The following is a 25002-nucleotide window of genomic DNA, read 5'->3' as shown; positions in this document are numbered from 1 at the left end:
CAAATCTAGGATATATTTTCTTCTAGATGGCGAACTGGATCTTTTAAATGAGACTCTATCTTTGCTTTCCCGCTAAGTGTGTGCAAGGATTAAGAGATTTACCTTTCACCTTTGGTAGTAGGTCTTTTTGTGAGAGAATTTGTAATCCTTTCTCACTCATATGCCCTAACCTTTTATGCCATAACTCCAAGGAAGAATTATCATGAGCAATATTTGCCTCCCCCTTGAATAAGTGCCCATGGGTGAAATATAAGGTACCTTCTTTCTTTCCTCGAGCGACAATCATATTACCATTGGTGAGCTTCCACTTTCCATCACCAAAGTAATTGGATACCCAACATCGTCAAGTTTACCAAATTTATCGATTAAGCCGCATATCGGGTACATGTCTCACATCCTTCAACATAAGCTTACAACCGGTACTAGTCACTAGTTGAATATCTCCTAAGCCAACAATTTTGCTTGTGACTTGATTTCCCATTTTCACCGTACCGAAATCACCTTTCTTGTAAGATGAAAATAACCATTCATGTGGGGTGATGTGAAATGATGCACCAATCGACAATCCATAGGCTTTCATCGAAAGCTAAATTGAGATAATTATCTTCTCCGATTATAAATATATCGGTTTCTTCCTCAATCTATGACAATACTGGTGCTTGTTCTTCTTTCTTCTTTGGGTCAATTTGATCTGGCTTGACCGTACCATTTTTCTGGTCTCTCTTCAGATTTCGACATTCGGATTTTCTATGACCCGGTTTACCACAATAATAACAAGTAACGCTTGCTCTAGAACGAGATTTGGATCTTCCTCTTGACTTGTCACGCCCCTTGTTTCTAGAGTTATCACGATTTTCACTTCTGCCTCTGTTTTCAACAACATTAACATTTGAATCTGTTGAAATACCACGTTCCTTTCTCCTGGCTTCTTCATTTAGAAGACTCACGAATTTACATCCATGGTGAGATTTCCTTGAGGATGAGTTCTTGAGTGTAACAACTAAAGTGTCCCAACTCTCAGGAAGAGAGCTTAAAAGCAATAGTGCTTGTAGCTCATCATCAATCTTCATATCCACCTTGGTTAACTGGTTTACAAGACCCTTGAAATTTTTCAAGTGTTCAATCATGCATTGACCATCTTTATAATCTAACTTCACCAATCGTCTTACGAGAAGAGCTTTATTTCTAGGAGTTTTCTTTTGAATCATAGATTCAAGTTTTGACCATAATTCATGGGCATTAGTGAAAGTAGCCACATGCTCAAATAAACTTCGGTCGATATATTTACGTATCATAGCGACCGCTTTCCGATTAAGGAGATCCCAATCTTTGTCTGATTTTTCTTCCGGCTTGTCTTCACTAATGATAGGCTCATACAAATCTTTACAATATAAATGATCCTCCATCATTGGTTTCCAATAGGAATAATTATCAGCCGTGAGTTTAAACATATCAGCATCATAATGAGCGATGGTAGTCTCCATAATAATACACAAGAAAATATAATGAGCCCACTAACGTGGCTCTGATACCACTGTTGGGAAAAATTCGTATTTCCCTCTTTGTGCAATTACGGGAAAAATAAATAAATAGTAAATAAGATAATTAGACAAAGACACAATAGAATTTTTGGTTACGCAGAAAAACCCAAATAGGTAAACAACCGCGGGACGAGTAGTCCAATTCTTCCACTATAATATTTGTAGTAGGATTACAAGTCGTCACCTTAATAAGGTGGATATCTCTCACTATTAATAGTGGCTTTCTTCTCTCACAAAAACTCTCACAATAATAATACTAATTATTGTGGATTAATAATATATGTTTTGTTGTTGTGATTGATGAAATATGCTCTTCAATCTCACGTATTTATATGTGATGATGAAGGTTTAACTTACTCCAATATTAAACGCTAAAATGAATGTTTTTCCCCACATTCATTTAGCAAATGAGTTTTATCAATTTCTTTAGTAAATGCATCTACGTTATTCATTTACTAGATGAGTTTCAATGACTTAAATCATGTGAAACATCTCGTTCACTTATTGTGTTCATCCCTCTCAATTAAAGAGAGAATAACCCAACAAATATGAAGGTGGTGTTTGGTTGATCAAATAATTTGTATTTTCTATACAAATTTTCAATTCATAAAAATTAAATTGACTAGTACAATTTACATATGAATTTGGCTAATAAGATAAGCCTGAAGGCCATTATTCGTGATTATGAGGATGCCTCCGATCAGCTTGTCAACTTTGATAACACGACTATTTCATCTAGCAAGGGAACTAGCTTAAGTTAGAAGAAGCGAGTTGTTGCGGTATTAGGTGCAAAGGGTTGTTGAGGTGCAGGATACGTATTTGGGTCTTCCCACGATGGTAAGGAATTTGAAGCAGGTTATTTCGAAGATTATTCATCACTGGTTAAATAAGAAATTGCAGAGTTGGCGTGGAATATTACTTAGTAAAGGTGGTCGGAAATCTTGATAAATGTAGTTGCCCAATCTATCCTCACATATGTGATGAGTGTCTTCAAATTGCAAGCTAGCTTTTGCGATGAATTGTGATCTCTTGTCTCGAGATTTTGATGGGGGGGACAGAAGATGGTACAAGAAAGATGGTGCGGGACATGTCGTGTCTCCCAAAATCGAGAGGGGACTTGGGTTTCACGATTTTAACAAGTTCAACCATGCTCTTTCAGGCATAGAGGCTTTTGACCACCAGGGATTCGCTGACAGGGAAGTCGGGAAGTCCTTCACTGAGGTTGATATGGGGTCTGCTCCGAGCTACACTTCATATGTGGGAGGCTCGAGAGGTTATTAAGTTAGGAGAAATATGTGGGAACTCTCTCCAAGTACTTCACATTCGATCATAGGTAGGTTTTCTCTACACAGGGCCAAGTCCGAGTCCATTAACTCATCTTGGACCAGACTTATTAGTGAGCTGTAAATTTCAAGTTAAATCCAACCCGAGCCTGCATTTGATTACCTTAATAACAAGTGGTTTGCTCAACGCTTAAATAGCACAACTATCTTGCAACTATATCCTTATGATCCGTCACTTTGGAGTGACGGATATCATTTTTCCTCACAATGACCCAAATAGAGGAGAGAGGGAAGCACATGGGGGTGCCCCCACCTTGTCCCCCCTATCCGTTTTGTGAGTGACATTATCCGACCCGTCTTCAGCAAGACTAATTATTGCTTATGTGTGTGACCATACAAAATTACAAGTTCATACATTTCAACCAGACTAGACTCATAATTATTTGAACAGTCGAAATATACACGAACAGGAAGAAATTGCTTGCACGAAATTTCAGCAATTCAACGTTTGGTACCTGCCAGTAGAGAAGCTACGCAAAGTCAGTTTGGGTTCAAATGTTGCTAGAAGATGATATTGGAGGATCATTGGATCAATTTCGACAGCAATAATGCATGCCCTAAAAGAATCAGCTGATGCTAATCATGCTATGTAAACATTCAAAATATATGTTGATTTTGATTTAACCAGATTGGATAGCCCGAAGCCTTGGACGGTTAGCCACAAATATTTATTTGTGTGTTTTGTTCGACTCTGGTGTCAAAGTTTTTTAAAAATAGTAACTTTTATATAATGATGATTCGCAAATTTTTAAGAGGAAGTCGTAAACAATTTCTTTGGAATCCGGCAATGCTTCCAAAGAACAAAGCTTTAACAATTCAATCAAATTTAAGAAGCTCTGATAGAATAGGACATTATTCTCAATTTCATGCTCTATCCGACTATCCGGTAGCACAGTTTAAGAATTCTCTGAACAAAAAAACTTGACAAGGTACGTCTGGGCATACCTAGGATTTGGTGCCACTCAAGCATCTGGTTGCTTTGCGGGCATGGCATTTTGAAATGCGGGTAGTTCAGAATACGCATCATTCAACCTCTTCATTAGTGGGAATTCAGCCTGAGTGGTTATATACAGATAAACAAAGCTAGTTAGCAGCCCACATAAACTTAATTTAATCTTTCAAAAAGCATAGCAGTAGAAACGTAAACACGGCTATTTTTTCACGACAGCCAAAAAATCAATTAGGGATAAAACGAGAGTATTTTTTACGGGAGTCAATGAACAACTATGGCTGACAGTTACTTTTGAGGGAAAATATTACCAGGACGAGGTTGAACCTTTTGGCTGATCCTATCTGAGGAGCCAAAAACAGGTCTGCCTGCAGGTAGTCAAATACTTCGTATCATATTACCTTAAACATCAAGTCTTGGTATTTACATAGATACAAATAAAAGTGTCAGAAAAACTTAAGAAGCTCAGATAGTTTATTAAGTCATTTTGCTTTGTTTATAAACCAAACTCGTAGAATAGCAAGTCTTGTTGACTTTGCAATAAAAAGAAAAAATTCTTAGTTCTCGTATGGACAAGCCAAGAATAACTCGTTCAGTCTATCACCACAGAGAAAGGAACGGTATAGCTATAATAAGATAAGAGGGATTGCGAGAATATATTACTAATCTGCAAATGATAAACTAATAATCAGGTATGAAAGAACAAAGAGAAACAAACCAAGGCAACTTCATCCCCAGTAGCATATTTGCCAGCGTGCTCTTCTAGCAACTTCTCTAAAGCTGATTTGACAAAAGAAACCAATAAACAGGTCAACTCACCACACTAGAGGATCACTGGTTGAATTAAACGTCTGACGTCTTGAACAGAACTTAATACGGACTTAAGCTTTCTAGAAGGCCTGAATTTGACCCTTCATAGGAATGAATACCACGGCACGGTAATTATTTAGGGATATCAGCAATGAACTTTGCATTAAGATGCTCATCCAATTCACCTAATAGAGTAATAGGTAATAATATGTTTGGTATGAACTCTGTCTAAAGTTCCACAAAGTCCGAGTTCAAACCAATGCCAAGAAGTGTACACTTACCGACAAAGCCTTTCCTGATATGGTGCTGGGCCCAAGAAAGCCTCTCATCAGCCCCAAGTTTTTCTTCAATATAATTCTGAATCAAAAAAATATTGCAAGTAGTAGCATCTCAGGCATTGATATATTAATGAAAGGTACTTGGAGAAGAGCAGAGCAGATCACAACTAACCACCACTGCGAGATTCTGGAAAGGCTGTATGTTTGAGGCAACAATATTCGCAGCCTTGAACAGAAACCAAATACGGATTAGATAGACGATATTAAATAATTATTATGCAGTACATGCACAGAGGCTGCTATTTATTTGAATAATAACACACCATACCACAGTATTGTACATTCCATTTATCTACTTGTGTGTAAGCACAGATATAAAAAAGGAACTGAAGACATGAAAATAATTACAAATTTGAATCTATTTATTAAGATAATGTTATAAAAATAGGGTTCATGTAGGAAAGGTTTCTCCTAATCTAGGTAAGGACTAACACGCTACTTCACATGTAAGTCTCTATTGTAAACACACAACATGACATGTGTTTCGTTTTTCCAAAACGCAACAGAATTACAGAACCATCATACAGCCAGCCGGTTTTCACATGTAAGAAACGTTATCTAGCCTGGCATATTTGATTTTTGCTCTCGTTAAACTGTATTCCTTTTTTCTGTTGCTCCCAGACGAGAAAAATTAGACCAAGACTAATTTTCGTATATAATTTATTTCAGACCTTTTATTAATTTTCGTATCCGTGGCTTTTATTTACCAAGTTTTCCTCTTTTTTTTTTACCCTCTTTCTTCCTCTTAAATTTTTCTTCTTCCTCGTTCTTGGTAGAGTGAAGGGGGTCAATATACTCGAAGATAAACATGAAGTCGTAGATGTCATGGATCATGATCCAGTAAATTGACAAGGGTAGAACACAACATATACACCAAGTATACCTGGTAATTGAGAGCTCTTTTCTGCAGATCCTGAGGTAACAATGGGTTTTCGGGATACTTCTCTTCCAGATACTGTAAAACAAAAACAAAAAAGTCTCTTTTGACCACACTATCTTGAACTGTAAAGAACCTAAAACGAGAGTTCCACAAATTGTTTTAACAACGAAACCAAGAAGATCCAATAAAGTAGGAAACTGACCATTATGATTGCAAAGGAATCAGCAATAACAATATCCTCATCCACCAACACCGGCACATAGCTAAGAGGATTTAGTTTCTGAAACTCTGTTAAATACCAAAAAAATCTCAGTAAACCAACAGCACTCGGAAATAAGCTCAGGAATTAAACCAATGCCCACCTTATACAATGTCATCATTGGAAAGAACAAAAAATCTCCTTAGATGGCATCAACATAGTCTGAATTTCCAATTAATTACTCTCAATGCAAGCGAATCCTTAAGGGGATATTAATTACTCGCCTGTCCCAATGAGATTGCATAACGCCATAAAGCCATATTTTAATAGTCCCTCACCGCCCCTTTATCCTCTCTTCACCACCATTTTAGCTTTCCTTCACTACTAACCCTTATCGCCTTTCATCCTTTTGTTTTGACCTCTATTATCCCGTAACAATTATACCTAATCCAAACGAACCCAAATCAAAACCCCTTCAAAATCTAAGATTTCAGAGTGATTCAGGAGGGTTTCAAAGAAAAACATGATCATGGGGGTATAGAATTCCACACTGGTTTCTACAAGTGTTCACCAAGCTGAATCATTTAATCTGAATATCTGAAGTATAAACAACAGATAATTCTTTAAGCTTTTTTTACTTTCATTTGCTTCTTTCTTCTTAAGCTTTCACGGTTTCACCCATCGACGATTTTAAATGATGATTCATGTCAGCCTACCACAAATCATATCAGGATTAAGGGTGTGTTTGGATAGCAAAAGTGGAGGGAAAAGAAGGGGAGGGGGAAGGAGGGAAGGGAAAGGGAGAGAAAGGAAGGGGAGGGAAAATGGAGTGTGGGTGTTTGGATACAATTTCCCTCCAAATCTTGCCTATTGTGGAGAGATTTTGATTAGCCTTGGAAGAGGGAAATTGAATCCCTCCAAATCTCCTCCCCCTTCATTTCCCTCCACCCTCATTTGCTATCCAAACAAAGGATTTTAAATCCCTTACTCTCCCTCCCTTTGTTTTCTTTCCAAATCCCTCAATCCAAACACACCCTAAGGCTCTATTGTTGCTGAATTATATAAAGCATAAACAATAGATCAAGCAAAAACTAAATATGAAGCCATAAGAAAGCACAATCAAATAGCACACAAAAGGCGGAAAATCGAAGAGAAACACAAAAATCAAACCCTCACCAGCAGTCAAATGTTCCCCATTGCGCAAATTTACAGCTTTATACTCAAAATCCAACCCTGTAAATTTTCCAAAATATTACTAATAAGAAGTGAACTTTTGTACATAAATTGAAAACCCATAAAAATAAAAAATAAATAATTAAAAAGGAGAGACCTTTGAGATTAAGAGCAATACGAACACGCCAAGAACAAGAGCTTCCCGCAGTAGAGTAGAGTTGCAGCTTCGACATCACTGGGCTTGCCTGTATTATTTAAATATATTATATTATTACTCACTCCGTCTCAATCATTTGTTTACGCTTTTTATTCAGTGATTCAAAAGTAAACAAATAATCGAGACGGAGATAAATGAAATGGGTCATGTATAATTTGTAGCATATGATCAGGATTGTATAAATCAGAAGAATTAGGAGAAATGGAGAATCAGCAAGTAGATTAATTAACAGTAATGAATTTAGTAAGAAAGAGAGACATGCATACATACCATGATTGACGGAAAGTGTGGATATTGATTAGCGAGTGAATGAAATGACAGTAGCAGTTCCAGTTTGGAGTTTGGAAAATGGTGAAACAAGGTAATGGACGACTCATCAAAGACTTCATCTACAACTTTGCAACTACTAATAAGTACGAGACATGCCATTGACTAGCAAGTCTCCGGGCATTTTTTGGTCCGAAATTAAGATGGAAAAAATGTGATTTGTTTATAAAAAAAAGTTAGGGATTAAAATAATTTCTTTATAAAATTTTAATAGTAATATTTGTCTTTAAATATAGTCACTTTGTTGACATTTTATTGATCTAATTTCAAACAGACGGATTTGTAAAAAATTACTAAAATTAGAGTGACTTGTAGAAAAAACGAAACTAAAATATGATTATAAATTATGCTCTCGGTATCCTTACCTTGTAGTCCTATTCAACCTTAAGACACTCTTAAATTCGGGATATGCAGTACAATCGTAAACCTCTTTGTGAGAGCATACGTGACGAGAGAATTATACACTGTTGTCGACAATAGACATCCCAAATTACACCCAAAAATTGTGGGGTTTACGAAGTACAATACTCACTACTTAGAAACTTCTTATTCGAGAATTGAGCTAATAGAAGTGCTGGAAATATTTTATGGGAAAAAGCTAAAACATGGTTAATTAACACAAATCTGATACAAAATTAGTGAGCGAGGGTCAAAGACCTTGTAATCCATTTAAATATAGTTGGCTTGACATGGCGTGACACATTTAGTTGTAGACTAATCCGAGCATATTAGAGTATTAAATCGATCTTGAGATTTCAATTAAAAGCTTAAACTCTTGGTTGAAATGGTTTCTTAACATGATAAGAGAGTAAGTGTAACCAATAAGTCACGGATTTAAATCTCATCACCTTTTTCCTTTCTAAAGTGGAATATTAGCATCGGGTTTGAGGAGGCTTGCAATGCATCCACACTTCAAGCCGAAAGAGCATTCGTATGAGGGGCGTGTTAAAATATAAAACCGATCATGAGACTCCAACCACCAACATAAACCTTTGGTTGAGATGGTTTCCTGGCTAAGTTTTTGGTTGAGATGGTTTATTGACTATGGAGATGCCTGCGATTGCATCCACACTTAAAACCCAACGAGCATTCGTATGGGGAGGCGTGTTAGATAATATGAATATTTATAATAGTTGGGCCTCAACCATCACCTTAAGGTTTTGGTTGAGTTGGTTCATCTATCATGGTATCAGAGCCAGTGTGACCGAAGGTGGAAACCCAGCACACGGTACGGAGGAGCCGGTGCACAACCTACCACTCTTCAAGCCCAACGGGCATCTGAGTGGGTTCAAATCCCGGCAACCTCAAAACCCCTCAAAAACTCGAAGTGGAAACCCAGCACACGGTACGGGGGAGCCGGTGCACAACTAACCACTCTTCAAGCCCAACGAGCATCTGAGTGAGGGAGCGTAATAGGAGAGCATCTGAGTGAGGGAGCGTAATAGGAATATTTATAATAGTTGGCCTCAACCATCACCTTAAGGTTTTGGTTGAGATGGTTCATCTATCATTAGAGTATTAAATCGATCTTAGAAGTCCAACCATCAACTTAAATATACTATTCGGCACAATTATCTTCATGTGTTTAACAATACAAATTACAATTAAAATTAAAATTACAAGTTCATACCATACAAAGTAACAAGTTCATTAATTGGGTATCATTCCACTAAACTAGACAACTTTTACAGTGTTTTTTTTTTATTCAAATGCTTGAAGATTTGCAACCATGACTTTTTTTTAGAACTCATTTATCCAGTTCCTACGGGATAGTCGAGCACTCAAGCACCTGGGTGTTTTTCGGGCATGGCATTTTGAAACGCCGGTAGTTCAGAATACGCGTCATTCAACCGTCTCAATAGTGAGAAGTCCGCCTGAGAGGCAAACACAGATAAATAAACAGTACTAGTTAGCATCCGAAATGCTAAGCGTTTACATATGCTATTCTTTCACAGGACAGTCAAAACATAAATTAGAGGTAAATAAATAATAATTACCAGGTCTATATTGAACTTCTTGGAATATCCTATCTGAGGTGCCAGAAACAAGTCGGCCTGCGTGTTGTCAAATAACTCGCATCATATTGCCTTAAACATCAAGTATTTCATTGAACAACTACTTCTAGGAAGAAAACAATACGTATTCCCTTCCTAGAACTAGTTGTTCAATGTAACCAAATTATTAGTCTATGAATTACTGTAATTCATAGACTAATAAATTGATTGGTCTGAAAGAACAAGGAGAAACAAACCAAGGCGATTTCATCCCCCGTAGCATATTTGCCAGCACACGCCTCTAACAGCTTCTCTAAAGCTGAAAGAAAACAATTAACCATAACGTCTACTGATATATATATATATATAGTCGGAGTTGCAAAGCAGTGTCACGAAGTGTATGCTTACCGACAAAGCCTTTCCTGATATGGTGTTGGGCCCAAGAAAACTTCTCATCGGATCCAAGTTTTTCTTCAATATAGTTCTGCGCGTCAAATAAAACGCAAGCATTAACATCTCATGCATTGATATATTTACTGTAAAGTACAGGGAGAACAGCAGATTACAACTAACCAGCACTGCGAGATTCTGAAAAGGCTGGATGTTTGAGGCGACAAGATTCGCAACCTTTAACAGAAACCAAAAACCACAAATTCATGCATTAATCCTCCAGTAAATTGACAAGGGTATAACATACGGAGTAGTATATAAGTATATATATACCTGGTAATTAAGAGCTTTTTTCTGAAGGTCCTGAGGCAACAATGGAATTTCAGGAAACTTGTCTTCCAGATACTGTACAACGGAAAAAAAAAAAAAAAAAAAACGTTGATCAATACATCGAGTTGCGAAGAGCCCAAGACACGAGTTCCAAAGACTCTTTTTAAGACCGAAATGATTAATGAAGCAGGAACTGACCATTATAATTGCAAAGGAATCAGCGACAACAATATCCTCGTCCACCAACACGGGCACATAGTTAAGAGGATTTAGTTTCTGAAACTCTGTTTAGTAAAAGAAGTTCAGTAAACCAATGCCGAAAATATGCTCAACAATTTAATTAACCATTGACAACGGAAATTGCAAGAATCAGTTACATTGTAGAGTGGAAATCAGTGCATTGTATTTCCTTATTCTTATGATTTTACTTGTCATGGACGATTTTACAAGATGATTTATGTTCGTCTATACAAATTAAATGTAACGCTCACAAAATGCAAATTCTCACCAGTAGTCAATTGTTCTCCTTTGAGCAAATTTATGGTTTTATACTCAAAATCCAGCCCTGCCAAATTTTCACGAAAAACGATAAATTTCAGTACCACCCACCATATTTTAGCAATGAAAAATTCTACCGCCTCACACACAAACACAATCCACCCAAGTAAAATATTATAATGGATTGTGGGAGATATTATAATGGATTGTGGGAGAACGGTAGAATTACTCTTAGCAATCAAAAATTCTACCGTCCTCCCGGAGGACGGTACTCACACAAACACAATCCACCCAAGTGTAATATTATAATGGATTGTGTGTGAGGAGTACCGTCCTCCGGGAGAACGGTAGAATTACTCGCTAGCAATTTATTCAAATGTATATTTAAAGTTGTGTTTTGCAAAATTTCTAAGCAAAAATAAAATCAAGACAGGGTAATTATTATTATTTTTTAAAAAAAAATACATTTTAGAAAATCAATTTTAGATTTTGATACATTCCTAAAAGGAAAATCTATCATTTTTCTTTTAAGGAAATCAATTTATTTTAGATTTTGATACATTCCTAAAAAGACCTTTGAGATGAAGAGCAATACGAACACGCCATGAACAAGAGCTTCGAGGAGTAGAGTAGAGCTGGAGCTTCGACTTCACTGAGCTCGCCTGAATCGTATAAATATTAAATTAATTAATATGAAATATAAATCAAATCTAAAGATAAATACTCGATAATGTAATATTTGTAGCATATGGTCAAGGTTATACAAATGAGAAGAAATCACGTAGATTAACAATTAAAATACGGAGTACATTTATTAAAAAGAGAAAGATAAACAAATGAACGAGAATAGAAATAACGAGGCGACAAGCATACCATGATATACACTTAGTAAATTAGTGAAAGGATGAAGATAATTGGATCGATGTTAATGAAATCAGTTGGACGATTCAAATACTTCATTTAGCTTATAGTTTTATAAGATAAATAAAATAAATTATATTACGGAGTAATATAATAATATGACACCCGTTTATCATGGGAGTGCATGTTATCCTCCGACTTACTTATTAAAGAATGTAACCATAAAATATTCAGACCATATTCGGAAACACTCTACGCGTCTAGGTCAAACAAAATATTCGCATTTATTTTCTTCGTTCACTTAGATTCCATATGTTTCATTAAAATACGCCTTATGGTAGATTGCAGACGACTTACGGTAGTTTGGTCGGGATAGAAGAGTTCGATCACCCTTTTTTTTACGAGCAAAATAATATTTATATACATATTACTTATCTCAAAAAATAGGAAAAAAAAAAAAGTTCCATCTATAAAGTATGTTATTATGTCAGGAGGGAGCCCTACAGCTCCCGAGTGCTAACTCCTGACAATTCAATTTATGTACATTTTAATGAATAAATTAGCATTCATGATTCAACCCCCTTTGCTAGGTCAGCCTAGGTGGTTGTGGCTTGTGTATAAGTATTCACCAACAAGATTACACGTTTGTGTTAAGCAATCCGTCTAAAGTTGTAGACGGACAATGTCTTTCTCACAAAATGAGAGTGGATAGTGCAAGTGAGTGTAGCTCCATCACTATCTACGGAGTAGTCTTTTATGGGTCAAGTTATCTCAAGTCGGGTCGTATTCAGGGGAAATGGATCCTCTCCATTTCCTTTCTCTCCATTTCCTCTCACAATCTCCTTAAATAATACGAGTAATTTCTTTTGAGGAAATGGAGAGAAAATGGGCTCGTATTCAAGTTGGGTCAATCAAGTTGTTTTGGATTAGTTCGAGCCCTAAATATAAAGGGTTTTTATCTTATTTTTTCTTATTGGGCCACTTCAGGTGCAATCTGGTTATTTCGGATCGAATCACTTCGGAGTGGCGTCATTTTCACATATAGGTCAGCAATGGGTTATACTGTTTGGGTTTGGGTTTGGGTCGGGTTCCAATTAATGCAGGTCAGGTCAGATTTGAGGCGATCTATGAAGCTCTGCATGGTACCAATCGTTGGTTGGCGCAGTGGTAGCATGGGGCTGTGCTTGGTAGGGAGGTTTGCGGATCGATCCCCCACAACTGCGATTGGGAGGGGTTTAAATACCGTAATCCTTGGACACGCCCCGAAATCCGGATTAGTCGGCCCAATGTGGTTCGGATTACCGGATGGTTTAGACCAAAAAAAAAAAATGAAGCTCTGCATGGTCCAACGGTCTAATGCAATGTGAGAACGAGAACAGAGAAGAAAGCCAAACAAACAAAGAACCAAGCTGGAGTACAACATTGCTTCCTTTGCCAAGATAAAAAAAATACTTCCCTGCGCAATCGGAAAATGAGTTAATATAAACTGTAAAGTGACCGCGACTGGACAAACTAAACCTCAGATGTTCCAAGCATCTTCTCCGACCAGAATCAATCGGCAGGTACATGTTCTACAAATAAGGGCATCTTGAAAAAATCTAGTTTGTTTGGATTGAACGACATCCAGCGAATTGAAAATGGAGCGATTGGCGACATTCTCCGCCCCCTCCCAAAAATAAGATAAAAATAAACCATTCAGGTAGTCAGGTATCATCTGAACTGAAAGTTGCGGTTGCTACTTGTAAATGAGGGCATCTCGACCAGGACCAACTCCGATGTAGTGGATAGGCACTCCGACTAGTTCTTCTATCCTCTCAACATAACGACGAGCAGCCAATGGAAGATCCGCATAGTTTCTTACTAAGGATATGTCTGTCTGCCACCCGGGAAGAACCTCATACTCCACCTGAAGATGATAAAACCGATCATTTTGAAAATTATGTGACAAGCACGTATGCCATATTATTTTCTACTCTGCTTTAAACTACCAAAGACCCGTGGGCTGTGGTCAGAAAAGGGTTGTGGTTACACAAAATTTCCCGGAGATCAACTTTTTGAACCCTCCTTAAACAGATTATAGGACACAGAACAAAAAGGGATGTGTCTATTACCATACCCTAATAGTTACTCCCACACCCCTCCTGTTACGCAAACATATTGGAATCATAAAAGCTGTATTGTGAGAGAGAATAGTCGTAGGAAGTGTCGGAATTGCTATGCCCCTTAGAAAATTCAATAAACTTGTATGTATCATGTGAGCCTCCATCATTCCTCTTAGTATTCCTTAAATCTGATATCCTATAGTATAGAATAGATAGTGGTTCACATGGAATGAGAGACGATAAATGGTTTGATAATTGAAAAAAAGAAAAAGAAACTCACCTTCAACCGTTCAAGCACACGAAGATCACCAGGGAATGACTTGATAGGTGTACCATCAACATCTGTGTAAGCCACCCCCAACTGGATCTCAGAAAGATCCGATAGAACATCTAGCTTTGTGAGATTCAGAGATGAGAACCCATTAATCTGGCAGGAAAACTTTAACGCAACAATGTCAAGCCAGCCACAACGACGAGGACGACCAGTTGTAGTCCCGAACTCCTGACCAGCAAACCTAAGAAGGTCACCACCCTGACCTAAATTCTCTGTAGGGAAGGGACCAGAGCCAACACGTGTCGTGTATGCTTTCACCTAGTATCAAGATGAATGTCAGGAATAATGTGAGATAACCACTTATCCAATCAAGCATTCAAGCTGCATACACACAGATGGGGAAAGGGGGCAATACCGGGGCATGCATGAATATACTTTTATAGTTTCATTATTCTTTGGTTTTGGATTATGATTGCACTAGAAACTGGCTACAATTCTTCTTATTATAAAGTAACAGCCATTCAATACAACTCTCTACGCATTTTTCATTACAAGTCATGTGACCACTCCTTGCCCTCCATTTTATAGAAGCCCTTGAGGCATTGGGCTACTGTTCTTGTACATTTTCATTATATTCGTTCTCTAAATGATCAACCAAGTGACACCAGCAGAAGCAAAACTAGTCCTAAAATTTTGTGGTCTTCAAGCCATATTTAGTACACAGTAAATAACAAAGAAACTGATATACGTCAATATATTATAGGAGGCGTTGTGGACTTCAAAGGACAAAAAAAAAAAGCACCTGAAGTCCCCGACCCATATTTTATCATAGTCAACATATATCAATAATCTATGACTACAACGAGTGGATACATATACATATATCCATCTACAAGTACCTACAATGAGAAACAAAATAAATTGAAAAAATATGATGGTAGTGTGCACTTACAACTCCAACTAGATCACCGATAACTCGGGGAGCAATTCCAAGACCAGTGGAAATTCCTCCAGCTGACGGGCTCGAAGAAGTTACAAACGGATAAGTTCCAAAATCAATGTCTAACATAGTAGCCTGGCCACCTTCAACCAAAACCTTCTTCTTCTGAGAAATTGATTCATTCATGACATGCACAGTATCAGCGATATACGGCTCCAATCTCTCAGCAAACCGTTTGTACTTTTCAACTTCTTCCTTCAACATTTCTGGACTGTATTTGAAATCTTTAAATCTAGAGGCTGCGTCCAACAATAAAATTTCAAGTTTGTGAGGGAAAGTATCCATGTGTCTAAGGTCACCTACTCTTATGCCATTACGAGTCACCTTGCTAGAATAACACGGCCCAATGCCTCTCTTTGTCGTCCCAATAAAAGATTTTGCTAGCTCAGCCTCTCTAAGTCCATCAACTTCTTGATGGAAGTCAAACAACAAGTGAGCACGGTCAGATACCAATATACGACCCTCACAAGAAACCCCGTTAGCCTCAAGTCCATCAATTTCTTTGAAAAGTCCAGGCAAGTGCACAACAACTCCATTTCCAATAACGCAAAGGGTTTCCTCGTTAAGGATACCAGACGGAACTAAATGAAGGGCAAACTTTTTACCCTCGGAGTTGTAGATGGTATGTCCAGCATTAGCTCCACCCTAACATCAAATCAATATAACAACACGAGAATGTTTCAGGACGGCATATCTTTCAATAAACAATTGCACAAGTCCATCCCTTAGGAAAGCCATTTTCTCCATTTTCTTTAAATAAAAGACATGTTGTACAGAGTATGAACAACTGGATCAAAATATTGACATTTTCATAGGGCACTTAATTACCTAAAGCCTCAAATTATATTCTCATTTCCCCAATCATTTGTTTACCTTTTTTATTCTTTGGGAAGGGTATTCTAATCAAAGGTAAATGAATGACTGAGCGGAGTGAGTACTACTCATAGCTATATAACTCCGACAACTAATTCCTTACCGAAACTAAATCTTGGTGGACTATTGGTATACTTCAGTTTAAGCCACAACTAAAGAATAACAAAGTATCAAAAATTCAAAATAATTTTAGTTTGGCTTCTAGTAGCTAAACTTGCTTTCTCCATTTTCCGTCCTCTCCATTTCTCTCTAATCTAATTCATTAACCAAACAACCGAAACACAGGGTACATGCTACAGTAAGTGGATTATACATCCGATGTATTACCACCAATTGCTTAGTTTTATAGCATTACAATAAAGTTTTTGAATTTTGTTTTAAAGTTTTTGAGTTTTACTATAAAGTTTCTGAGTCCATTCAATTAGACTTTAAACTCAAAAAATTACAATATAACTCAAAAACATTACATATAAACTCGGTTAAATTTGAGTTTTGATGGCAAAAAATTAACTCAGAAAAAATACACATAAACTCAAAAACTAATTAAAATCGATAAACAACCACCCTCCAAAATCCAATCCAATCCAATCTAATCTTTCCATATTTATAAAATTTATATACAAAATATAAAATTCAATACTACATTATACTCTCTCCAATTCAATCCAATATACACCGTCACATACTTCAAAATTCCCCTCACATATTTTGAAATATACGAATATTAAATAAACATGATATAAACAAAAAACAATATTCTTTTACAAATACTCAGTCCGTCCCAATCATTTATTTTATCTATGACTAAAATACTCTACATTACAAATTGGTAAACAAATAATTGAGACGGAGGGAGTACAATGTAGTGCGTCAACGGCTTCTGCAAATTGCGAGGTAAGGGGGGAGTCGGATATACCTGACAACGAGCGACGACATCAAAATGGCGCGCTAAAATATCAACGAGTTTGCCTTTCCCTTCATCACCCCACTGACAACCAAGCACACCAGAAACTTGACTCAACCCGGTGATTCGACTCACTGAGTCCTGAGTCGACTCGGCCACCACGGCAGACTTAAGCGAAGAACATTCCACCGTCTTCCGGAATGTTCTAGAGGAAACGCGACAAGGATAGGATATAGGACGAGTGAAACGGTGAGTCAACCCGGTGAATGAGACCGGGTTCGGGTCGACTCGGATAGCGGATGTGGAAGCCATTGTTGTTGAAGAAGAGAGGGAATAATAACAAAGTGAGGGTTTTAGAGATTATTTGGTTTCGTTGTTTAATAAGGGGACAATTTGGTTCCGTTGTTTTGGAATTTCGATAAAGGAGGGGACACCTACTATTCGTCAACAACAACCAAGTTTAATCCAAACACAAATTCATTTGTATATCCCGTCTTAAGCTCAAAATGATTTAAATAAGATATACTCCATCCGTCCTGGTTAATGGCTGTCCTTTGGTTTTGGCACAAAGACCCGGAAAAGAGGAGGGGGCCAATTATAATATGATAAGTGGACCAAATTGAATTTGAATGATCAAATTATTTATCAAATGATATTTTAAAATAGAAAGCATAACAAGTGACTGAGATACTCAAAAATGAAAATGGAATAGGACAACAGATGACCGGAATGGAGGAAGTATGATGCAAAGGCATAATAATAAATTAATAATGCCTTCTGAATAATAATCATAAAATAATTTGTTCCTTCTGATGAAGTGAATATTATTTGGTCGGCTTCAATCTTGATACGGATATACCAGTTTTAAGAGAGACCAACTAAATTTTACTTTCGTTACCTCACATTAATCACACAACTTGCCAGCTGTGGTAGAACCAGAATTTCTTAGGGGCAAAAAAAAATTCAGCAAAGGCAAACAAGTGTAATGAGGTAGACCTGAAAAATTCGAAAATTTTACTAAAAACTTTGGATTTTTCATTTTTCAACGGGACCTCTGTGTACTTGATGTGTGCATTTTACATAGTCTTTATAGGCCATTTATGCACACATTTCTATGCTATTTTAGTAGTAATTTGCTACGAATATGCCCCGAATAGTCTACTTTGGGTTCTCTTGTCATATTTGCGGTATGAGCCGAAAAGGAGTAAATCAAGCCTAAAACATGTCCCTAGGCATGCATTTAGGAGATGAGTTGAATTGGAGCTTGGGAACTATTGATTTGAGATGCGCGCGGAAGTAAAGAAGCTAGGCGAGCAAAACAAAAACTACAAATTACGAGTGCTTAATTCAAAGAGCCATATCTCGAGTTCTACAACTGATATTCAGGTGATTCGAATTGGAGATGAAAGCTTATCCTCTTAGCTTTCCAACGCCACAAAAATCGCTTGATTCGGACAAGTAACGAAGAAATGGCAGCCGTTTGAAGTTCAGTGCGCGAAGCAGGAATTACGCGCTGAGAAGTGCTCGATCGAGAACTATTTCTATTCGATCGAGAGCCCATTTGCTCGATCGAGAGCTACTTCTTCTCGATCGAGTGATTAAAGGGAAAGAAGTCCTCGATCGAGAGGAATTGTTCTCGATCGAGAGGAATGCTAAGGAATATCACTCGATCGAGAGCCTTAAGTGCTCGATCAAGCAACAATCTTTGACGGGCTTGGCCTGTTTTGTTATTTAGGTTTAGCAAGTCATTATTTTGTTATAAATAGGCTTGCACGCCAAACACATGAGATATACATTAGACGGGACTGGAGCTCCTCTCCAGTTTCGACCCTCTTTCCTTTATTTCGCGGATTCAACTTTTGCTATTAATTCAGTTGGTATTTTCTTCCCTTAAATTCTTCTTTTATGCTTCGTTATTTAATTATGCGTAGCTAATCCCCTTTGATATGTTAGGATTAGGGAAGACGTGGTAGCAATATGTTAGGATCGTCTTGATTAGATTAGTTTTGCGATAAGAATTGTATTAAGCATTTTAATTGTGATTAGGTTGAATGAATGCATGCAGGAGACCGATCAATTTAGTTACCCCCGACCTAGATCGAAAGATTGGAAGGGAAGGCTTGCTTAATTACAATAGGTGATACCTAACTAGGGCGAAAGCTAAATTAGGGAGACCCTAGAGCGATTAGAGACCGAAAGGGTATAATCGTAGGTTTAAGGACCAAAAGGTGACGACCACGCTCTTCTTATCAATTAATTAGATCGACTCAGTTGACCCGATAGTTTAGTTGCCACGGCAGACCGACTCCTAGCATATTTCTCTCTTTCCCTGCTCTTCTCTACTTCTCTCCCTTAAATCTCGTAGTTTAGAAAACAAACTTAAAACCCCCATTTTGTGACCAAATAAGCGAACCGTTAAAACAGATATCTTGCCTCCCTGCGGATCGACCCTTATTACTACCCTTTAGTAATTTGGTTTTATAAATATTATTTTTGATACTAAAACGACGGTATCAAATTTTGGCGCCGTTGCCGGGGAGGCAATTGCCCTATTTGTTTTTTTTGTTTCGTTTATTTCCCCTCCGTCTCAGGGAATTTTATTTCCTGAGACAGTTCTTATCTTCCTTTCTAGTGTTGTTTGATAGGTCCTACATGTCCTATGGCGATGCTTCAGGAGGTATTTTGTGAGAGATGCGGTACTGTGGGACACGATGCAGTTCACTGCCTTGCAGATCGTGACCAAGTTTATGCTTATCGACAGTATAAACAAAGTCACTATGTTTCGTCCCCACCTCGCAGTTATGCACCACCGCATCCGTACTATCAACGAGGCTTCCGAGAGACCTTCTATTCTTTTTCACCACCGCAACAACCAACCGCTCCCGCTGTCAACAATACAGAGTTCGATGAGTTAAAATCGCTATTAGCGACACTCACTCTTCAAGTGGAACAAACGAGGAACGCCTCAATTCAGAGTCTTACGCACCAGGTCGCTCAAGTAACAATCGAGCCAGACTTTGATGTGTACAACTCAGACTCCGAGGACGATTACTTCATTGCGATATTTGACAAGGGAATCCCAGCAGAAAAATTGGTCAATCGAGCTCCTCAAAGCTCTCGAATCGATTGCTGGTGGGGAGAAGTTGTTCGATCGACCTGCTACCACCGATCGATCGAGCGATTAGGTGAAGAAGAGTCTCGATCGAGTCTTTGAAACCTCTCGATCGACCACAGTAGCTGCGGACATCAATGGTTATTCATCCGATTCTGTCCCAATTGACGATGTGAAGGCTAACGAAGGTCATACCGCTCCAATAGAAGGTACTATAATTCCTTTTATTGACCTTAGTACAACTAGTTTTAGTCCTTCCGTTGATTCATATGCTGTTTTTGAATTAACGCCTCCGCCCCAACTCGGGAGCAATTTGGAGGAAAATCGTTTTATTTCTTCTTATGCAGGTCTAACAAGCTGGGACCCGGAAAGGGAATCGAAAGATTCTATCCCGCCTAGGAAGAAAGCACGACAATGGGTAGATAAAGTCGTGATGGAGGCTGTGATAGGCCATTGTCTCGATACTGCTGTGATATGGAGGACGATTGTAAAGCTCCTAATGGCTGAAATAACTGCTTTCAGTCAAAAGCCTCGAGGAGGAGCGAATTATTTCGTTAGTTGTTAAGCCGGGTTTGCAACCCCGTGTAATTTGTAATAAATTATATACTTAAAACCATTTCTGTTTTTGTTAGGCATTTCTAAGACAATGTTTTGCGTGAAACAATTATTTGGTATTTGGATATATTTTTGTGTTTAGTTTTGCAGGTAGCTAACAAAGGATTTGGTCGAGTAGTTTACTACTCGATCGAGGGGAAATTGGAAAGTCAAGGCCTCGATCGAAAGGCCATTCTGGTCGATCGAGGAACCAGACCTTAGTGAAGGCTCGATCGAGTAACTTTGTTACTCGATCGAGAGGATTATGGAGGAAGAACATCTCGATCGAGAAGATAGGAGAGTTTTTGACTTTTCTTATTTCTTTTCGCCTTATTTCCTCCTCTTGTTACTTCCCAATTTCGTGCACCCCCTCCCCCTTAATTTTCTATCTGTTTATATTAGCCCAGAAAATACCAAATAGGACTACGAACCCTGCTGTTGCCGTAGCCACCTCTTCTGCTGTGCTTTTGTCTCGTGCGCAATTACTGAGTAGTACGCTGGCTACTCGTCCCCTTAGTTTGATGCTGGTTTGGGGAAGCCGTCCTGTGAGTACCACCTTCCCTTGTTTTTCCATCTCATTTACTGTATTTTAGGAACATGTATTAGGTTTGCGTACCCCATCTCCCTTTTTGCTGTTGTTGGTGTAATACCCCGTATTTTATTATCGATTGAGCCCGTATTTTATTATCGATTGAGCGAGATATTATTATTTAGTAGTATCGTAAAAGTAATTAATTGATTCATATTGTAAGATGAGTCGGGTTTATAGTTTTAGGTGGCATTTTGGGTCAAGATGTTATAACTCATTTACCCACTTACCCATTTACCTTTTACCACTCACCAAAACCCTAAAACTAAACCCTAAATCAACCTTAAAACCCAATCCCCTCCCTACCGTCATTTTTACACATCATCATCATCAACCTCTTTTCCTCCACGCCGCAAGCCTCATTTACAGCCAACGAGCGCACGCCGGTGAGTGTGGAGGGAGTAGGGTCTGCCGTGAGTCTAGGGAAGCTGTTGCTGGTGGACGAGGGTGGTCGTACTTGTCGGAATAGCGCAGATCGACGGCCGTCGTAGGTAAGGTTCCCTGTTTTCATTTCTGTCACGCTAGTTTGATCTGGGTTGTACGCCGTTTAGGGGCTGTTATAGCAGTCGTCGGGGTGTGGGATGTGTTGCTGGGTGTGAGTCGAGTCGTGTGGTGGTAGGTTGAGTGGTTGTCGTCGCTGTTGGTGGTTGCAGTGGTGGCGATTAGGCGTCGGGGTTGATATGGGTGGTTATGTTTCATTTCAGACATGGGATAATGGGGTGGCACCACCGTGTACTCGGGGGAGGTCGAATCGGTGGTGCCACGTGTGTCAGAGTCGCCGTTCGACGGTGGTGTCAAGGGTGGTGGTTAGGCGAGGTGGCACGGATGTGTCGTGGTGGCAGACGAGTCAGAAATGGGCCTGTTGTGGTGTTTTGTGGCGGCAGAGTTGCAGACAGGGGGTGTTGGTGATGGTGGTTCTGACCACCGGCGTGGGTCGACCACGTTGGTGGTGGTTGGAGGTGACCAGGCCAGACACAGTGTCGAGGCCGGTGGTCGGCGGTGAGGGTTGGTGGTTGTTGGAGGGAGTTGTGTCGGGTTGAAGGGGGTGCGTTTGTGTGTCGGGTTGGGTTTATTGTTTTTGGGTATTTTTGTTACGGTTTCTATTTTTAGTAAGTCGGAAAAATATGTACATTACTATTATTTCTATTATTAGTTTAGTTATTAAGTCGATATTAAGTAGCGATGACGGAATCATATATTTAGGCTTTGAGTCGGGATTCTATTTCGGGAAGGTTACTATTTTTAGTAACCTGATATTTTTAGTAAGTTGCTATTTTTGAAAACTTCCCATTTTAGGAAAACTTTCTATTTTGGGTAACTTACATTTTTTTAGTAACTTCTAAATTGGGAAAGTTTCTACTTATAGTGACTCTTGAATATGGGAACGGGAATAGTTAAGTGAATTAATTATGTTATGTATATGTTTAGGTGGCGAGTTTCGGGTGGAGTACTTCTAATCTGCAGTTAGCTTATTACCGCTATTTGAGGTAGGGGAATACACTGGACTTGATATAGTACTATGTGACTGGATTGACTGAATCGGTGATTTACATGTTATAATATGATTGTTTGATTTAATTCCGTTAAGTAATATCGTTGAACTGTTTTAATATATTATTGCATCGGAGTTGGTGGAGGTGGAGGTGAGTATGGTGTGGTGATAAGGCCCAGGCGGGTTCTGCAGGACTTGCCCTGGTGTCCTCAACAACGTCTTTGGCGAGATCGGCTACGGTCGATGTATAGTCTACCGGGGATCGGTATGGTTGGGTTGTCCGGGTTATGAGTTGTGATGGCGATGGTGGTGATGGAGGAGCATGTGTATTATGTTCTTTGTTTTATTGTATTACCTACTCGGCTTCGGGTGACCACAATGTATTCGTGTACGCTGTGATGATCCAACTATTGGTGAGCGATTGACGGTATAAGCGGACTGATGGGAGCTGGCCGGGAAGAGAGCTTGGATGACTGACTTAGTGCCTAGCCCACCTTAGTCTTATTAGTAGTTTTATCAGACTTTATCTTTTGGTCGTATTTTGAGACTTTGTTTTATTTCCAGTTGTAATCTCACTATACACGTCTTAATAAAGTACTGTGTTTTCTTCCATTTGTTATCTACTGCCTCGGGTTTTCGAGATGGTAACACTGTCATTTATCTGAGGAGTCCTAGTTCAGGCCCTTAATTAAGTAAATGGGGGTGTTACAGTTGGTTAGCTGTGAAGACAATGAGGACATTGTCTGTTTTGGTTTGGGGAGGGTATATGCATCCTTTTGAGTCTGCATTTGCATTCGTTTTGCATTCATATTTCTTGCATTTCCGTATGCATTGCACTTAATTTCGAAAAATTATTAAACCCATAAAAACTTAAAAATTTCACAAAAATTCAAAAAAAAATCACGTTTAATTTTGCATTTAGGTTGTGTCGGAATAGAACATTTCTATGCTAGAATTGTTTTCACTTAAGCCTTGCAAATTTCTCACGACTTTTAGTAATTTTCAAAGCAATTTCTCGAATTTCGTTTCTAAATATGTTGAACAATTAGACTTGACTTGAAATTTTGGCAAACTACAATAACTTTCTGAGGTTTAGAGCTTTATAAACTGGTGACATCTATGACCAGTTTCATATAGGAATTGAGAGTAGTACTCCTTGCATATCATGTATCATCAATTTGCACATTTATGAAATTCAATTGCTTATTGCCTACATACATTCGGGTTAGTGGTTGGTGTCACATGCAGGGAGATGCTTACATTACCTTTTCTTTCATTTTTACCCATATAACTCCACATTTAGCCAAATTTGCCTTTTGTCCCTTAACTACATCCAAATTTAGCCTGCCCTGTCAAGCTAGTTAGATTGTTTTGTGGTATATTATTTATTGTGCCAAGTTTGGTCTTATATCTAAGTTGTGGGAGTTGGTAATTTATGAAGGAAAGAAGGAAAAAATGAAAAAATCAAAAGAAGAAAAAAAAAATCGAAAAAGAAAAGAAAAAAAGAAGAAAAGAAAAAAAAAAAAAGAAAGATGTTTCACTCCTATGCTTTATTATAATCATATGAGGAGTATTTTCAGTAGAGGCGGCAATCATTAACACGACCCGAAAACACGACACGAACCCGACACGAAGTTAGCGGGTTAGGGTCGATACGTTGCGACCCATTTAAGTAATTGGGTTGACACGACACAACACGAAACTTAAATGGGTCGGGTTAGGGTTGATGTCTTTTGACACGAACCCGACACGAATAACCCATTTATTTAAAATTTTCATAATATATTTGGCTTGAGTCAATAACTCAACAAAACAACTAACAATTAACATTTTCATGTATCATTTTGTGGGATAATAGCGTTATAAAACGTAGTTTATTGTATTATTTTATTTTGTTAAACGGGTTAAGCGGGTTAAAATGACCTGCTTAAAGATAAATGGGTTAAACAGGTCGGGTTGGGTTATAGAAAAATTAAATGGGTCGGGTTAGGGTTGAGACAAATGACCCGTTTATGTAATTGGGTCGGGTTAGGGTTGGGGTAGTGGTGACCCGTTTAATATTGACCCGAACACGAACACGACCCGACCTGTTTGTCAGGTCTAATTTTCAGTGAGTTTTGTGCCAAATGAAGAGCACTTCTGCTTAATTTTGAGGGATAAGAGATGGATATGTTCCATTTGGTTCTGTTAGGGTGCTAGCTTGATCACCTAT

General features: G+C 38.3%; 2 protein-coding genes and 1 pseudogene across 2 annotated transcripts; all 3 read right to left on the bottom strand.

Moving 5' to 3' along the window:
- Positions 1 to 2949: 2949 nt before the first annotated feature.
- LOC141643820 (glutathione S-transferase 2-like) lies at positions 2950 to 7909 on the bottom strand (annotated as a pseudogene).
- Positions 7910 to 9506: 1597 nt separating this feature from the next.
- LOC141641797 (glutathione S-transferase 2-like) lies at positions 9507 to 11800 on the bottom strand. Its single transcript, XM_074450445.1, has 10 exons — positions 11792 to 11800; positions 11564 to 11651; positions 11000 to 11056; positions 10690 to 10775; positions 10495 to 10566; positions 10345 to 10398; positions 10180 to 10255; positions 10029 to 10090; positions 9775 to 9831; positions 9507 to 9651 (listed from the first exon to the last, which is right to left on the bottom strand). The coding sequence occupies exons 1-10, from the start codon at positions 11798 to 11800 to the stop codon at positions 9559 to 9561; spliced, it is 654 nt and encodes a 217-aa protein (XP_074306546.1). The 3' UTR covers positions 9507 to 9558.
- Positions 11801 to 13260: 1460 nt separating this feature from the next.
- Positions 13261 to 17483, bottom strand: LOC141643811 (adenylosuccinate synthetase 2, chloroplastic-like). Its single transcript, XM_074453126.1, has 4 exons — positions 17016 to 17483; positions 15179 to 15871; positions 14233 to 14544; positions 13261 to 13756 (listed from the first exon to the last, which is right to left on the bottom strand). Exons 1-4 carry the CDS (start codon positions 17313 to 17315, stop codon positions 13586 to 13588), a joined length of 1476 nt encoding a protein of 491 aa, XP_074309227.1. The 5' UTR covers positions 17316 to 17483; the 3' UTR covers positions 13261 to 13585.
- Positions 17484 to 25002: the final 7519 nt, after the last annotated feature.

Source organism: Silene latifolia, chromosome 2 (genome assembly GCF_048544455.1).
Source record: "Silene latifolia isolate original U9 population chromosome 2, ASM4854445v1, whole genome shotgun sequence".
In the NCBI taxonomy this organism is placed as follows: Eukaryota; Viridiplantae; Streptophyta; class Magnoliopsida; order Caryophyllales; family Caryophyllaceae; genus Silene; species Silene latifolia.
The sequence above is the reverse complement of the archived record's forward strand: the minus strand, read 5'-3'. Positions and strand labels throughout refer to the sequence as shown.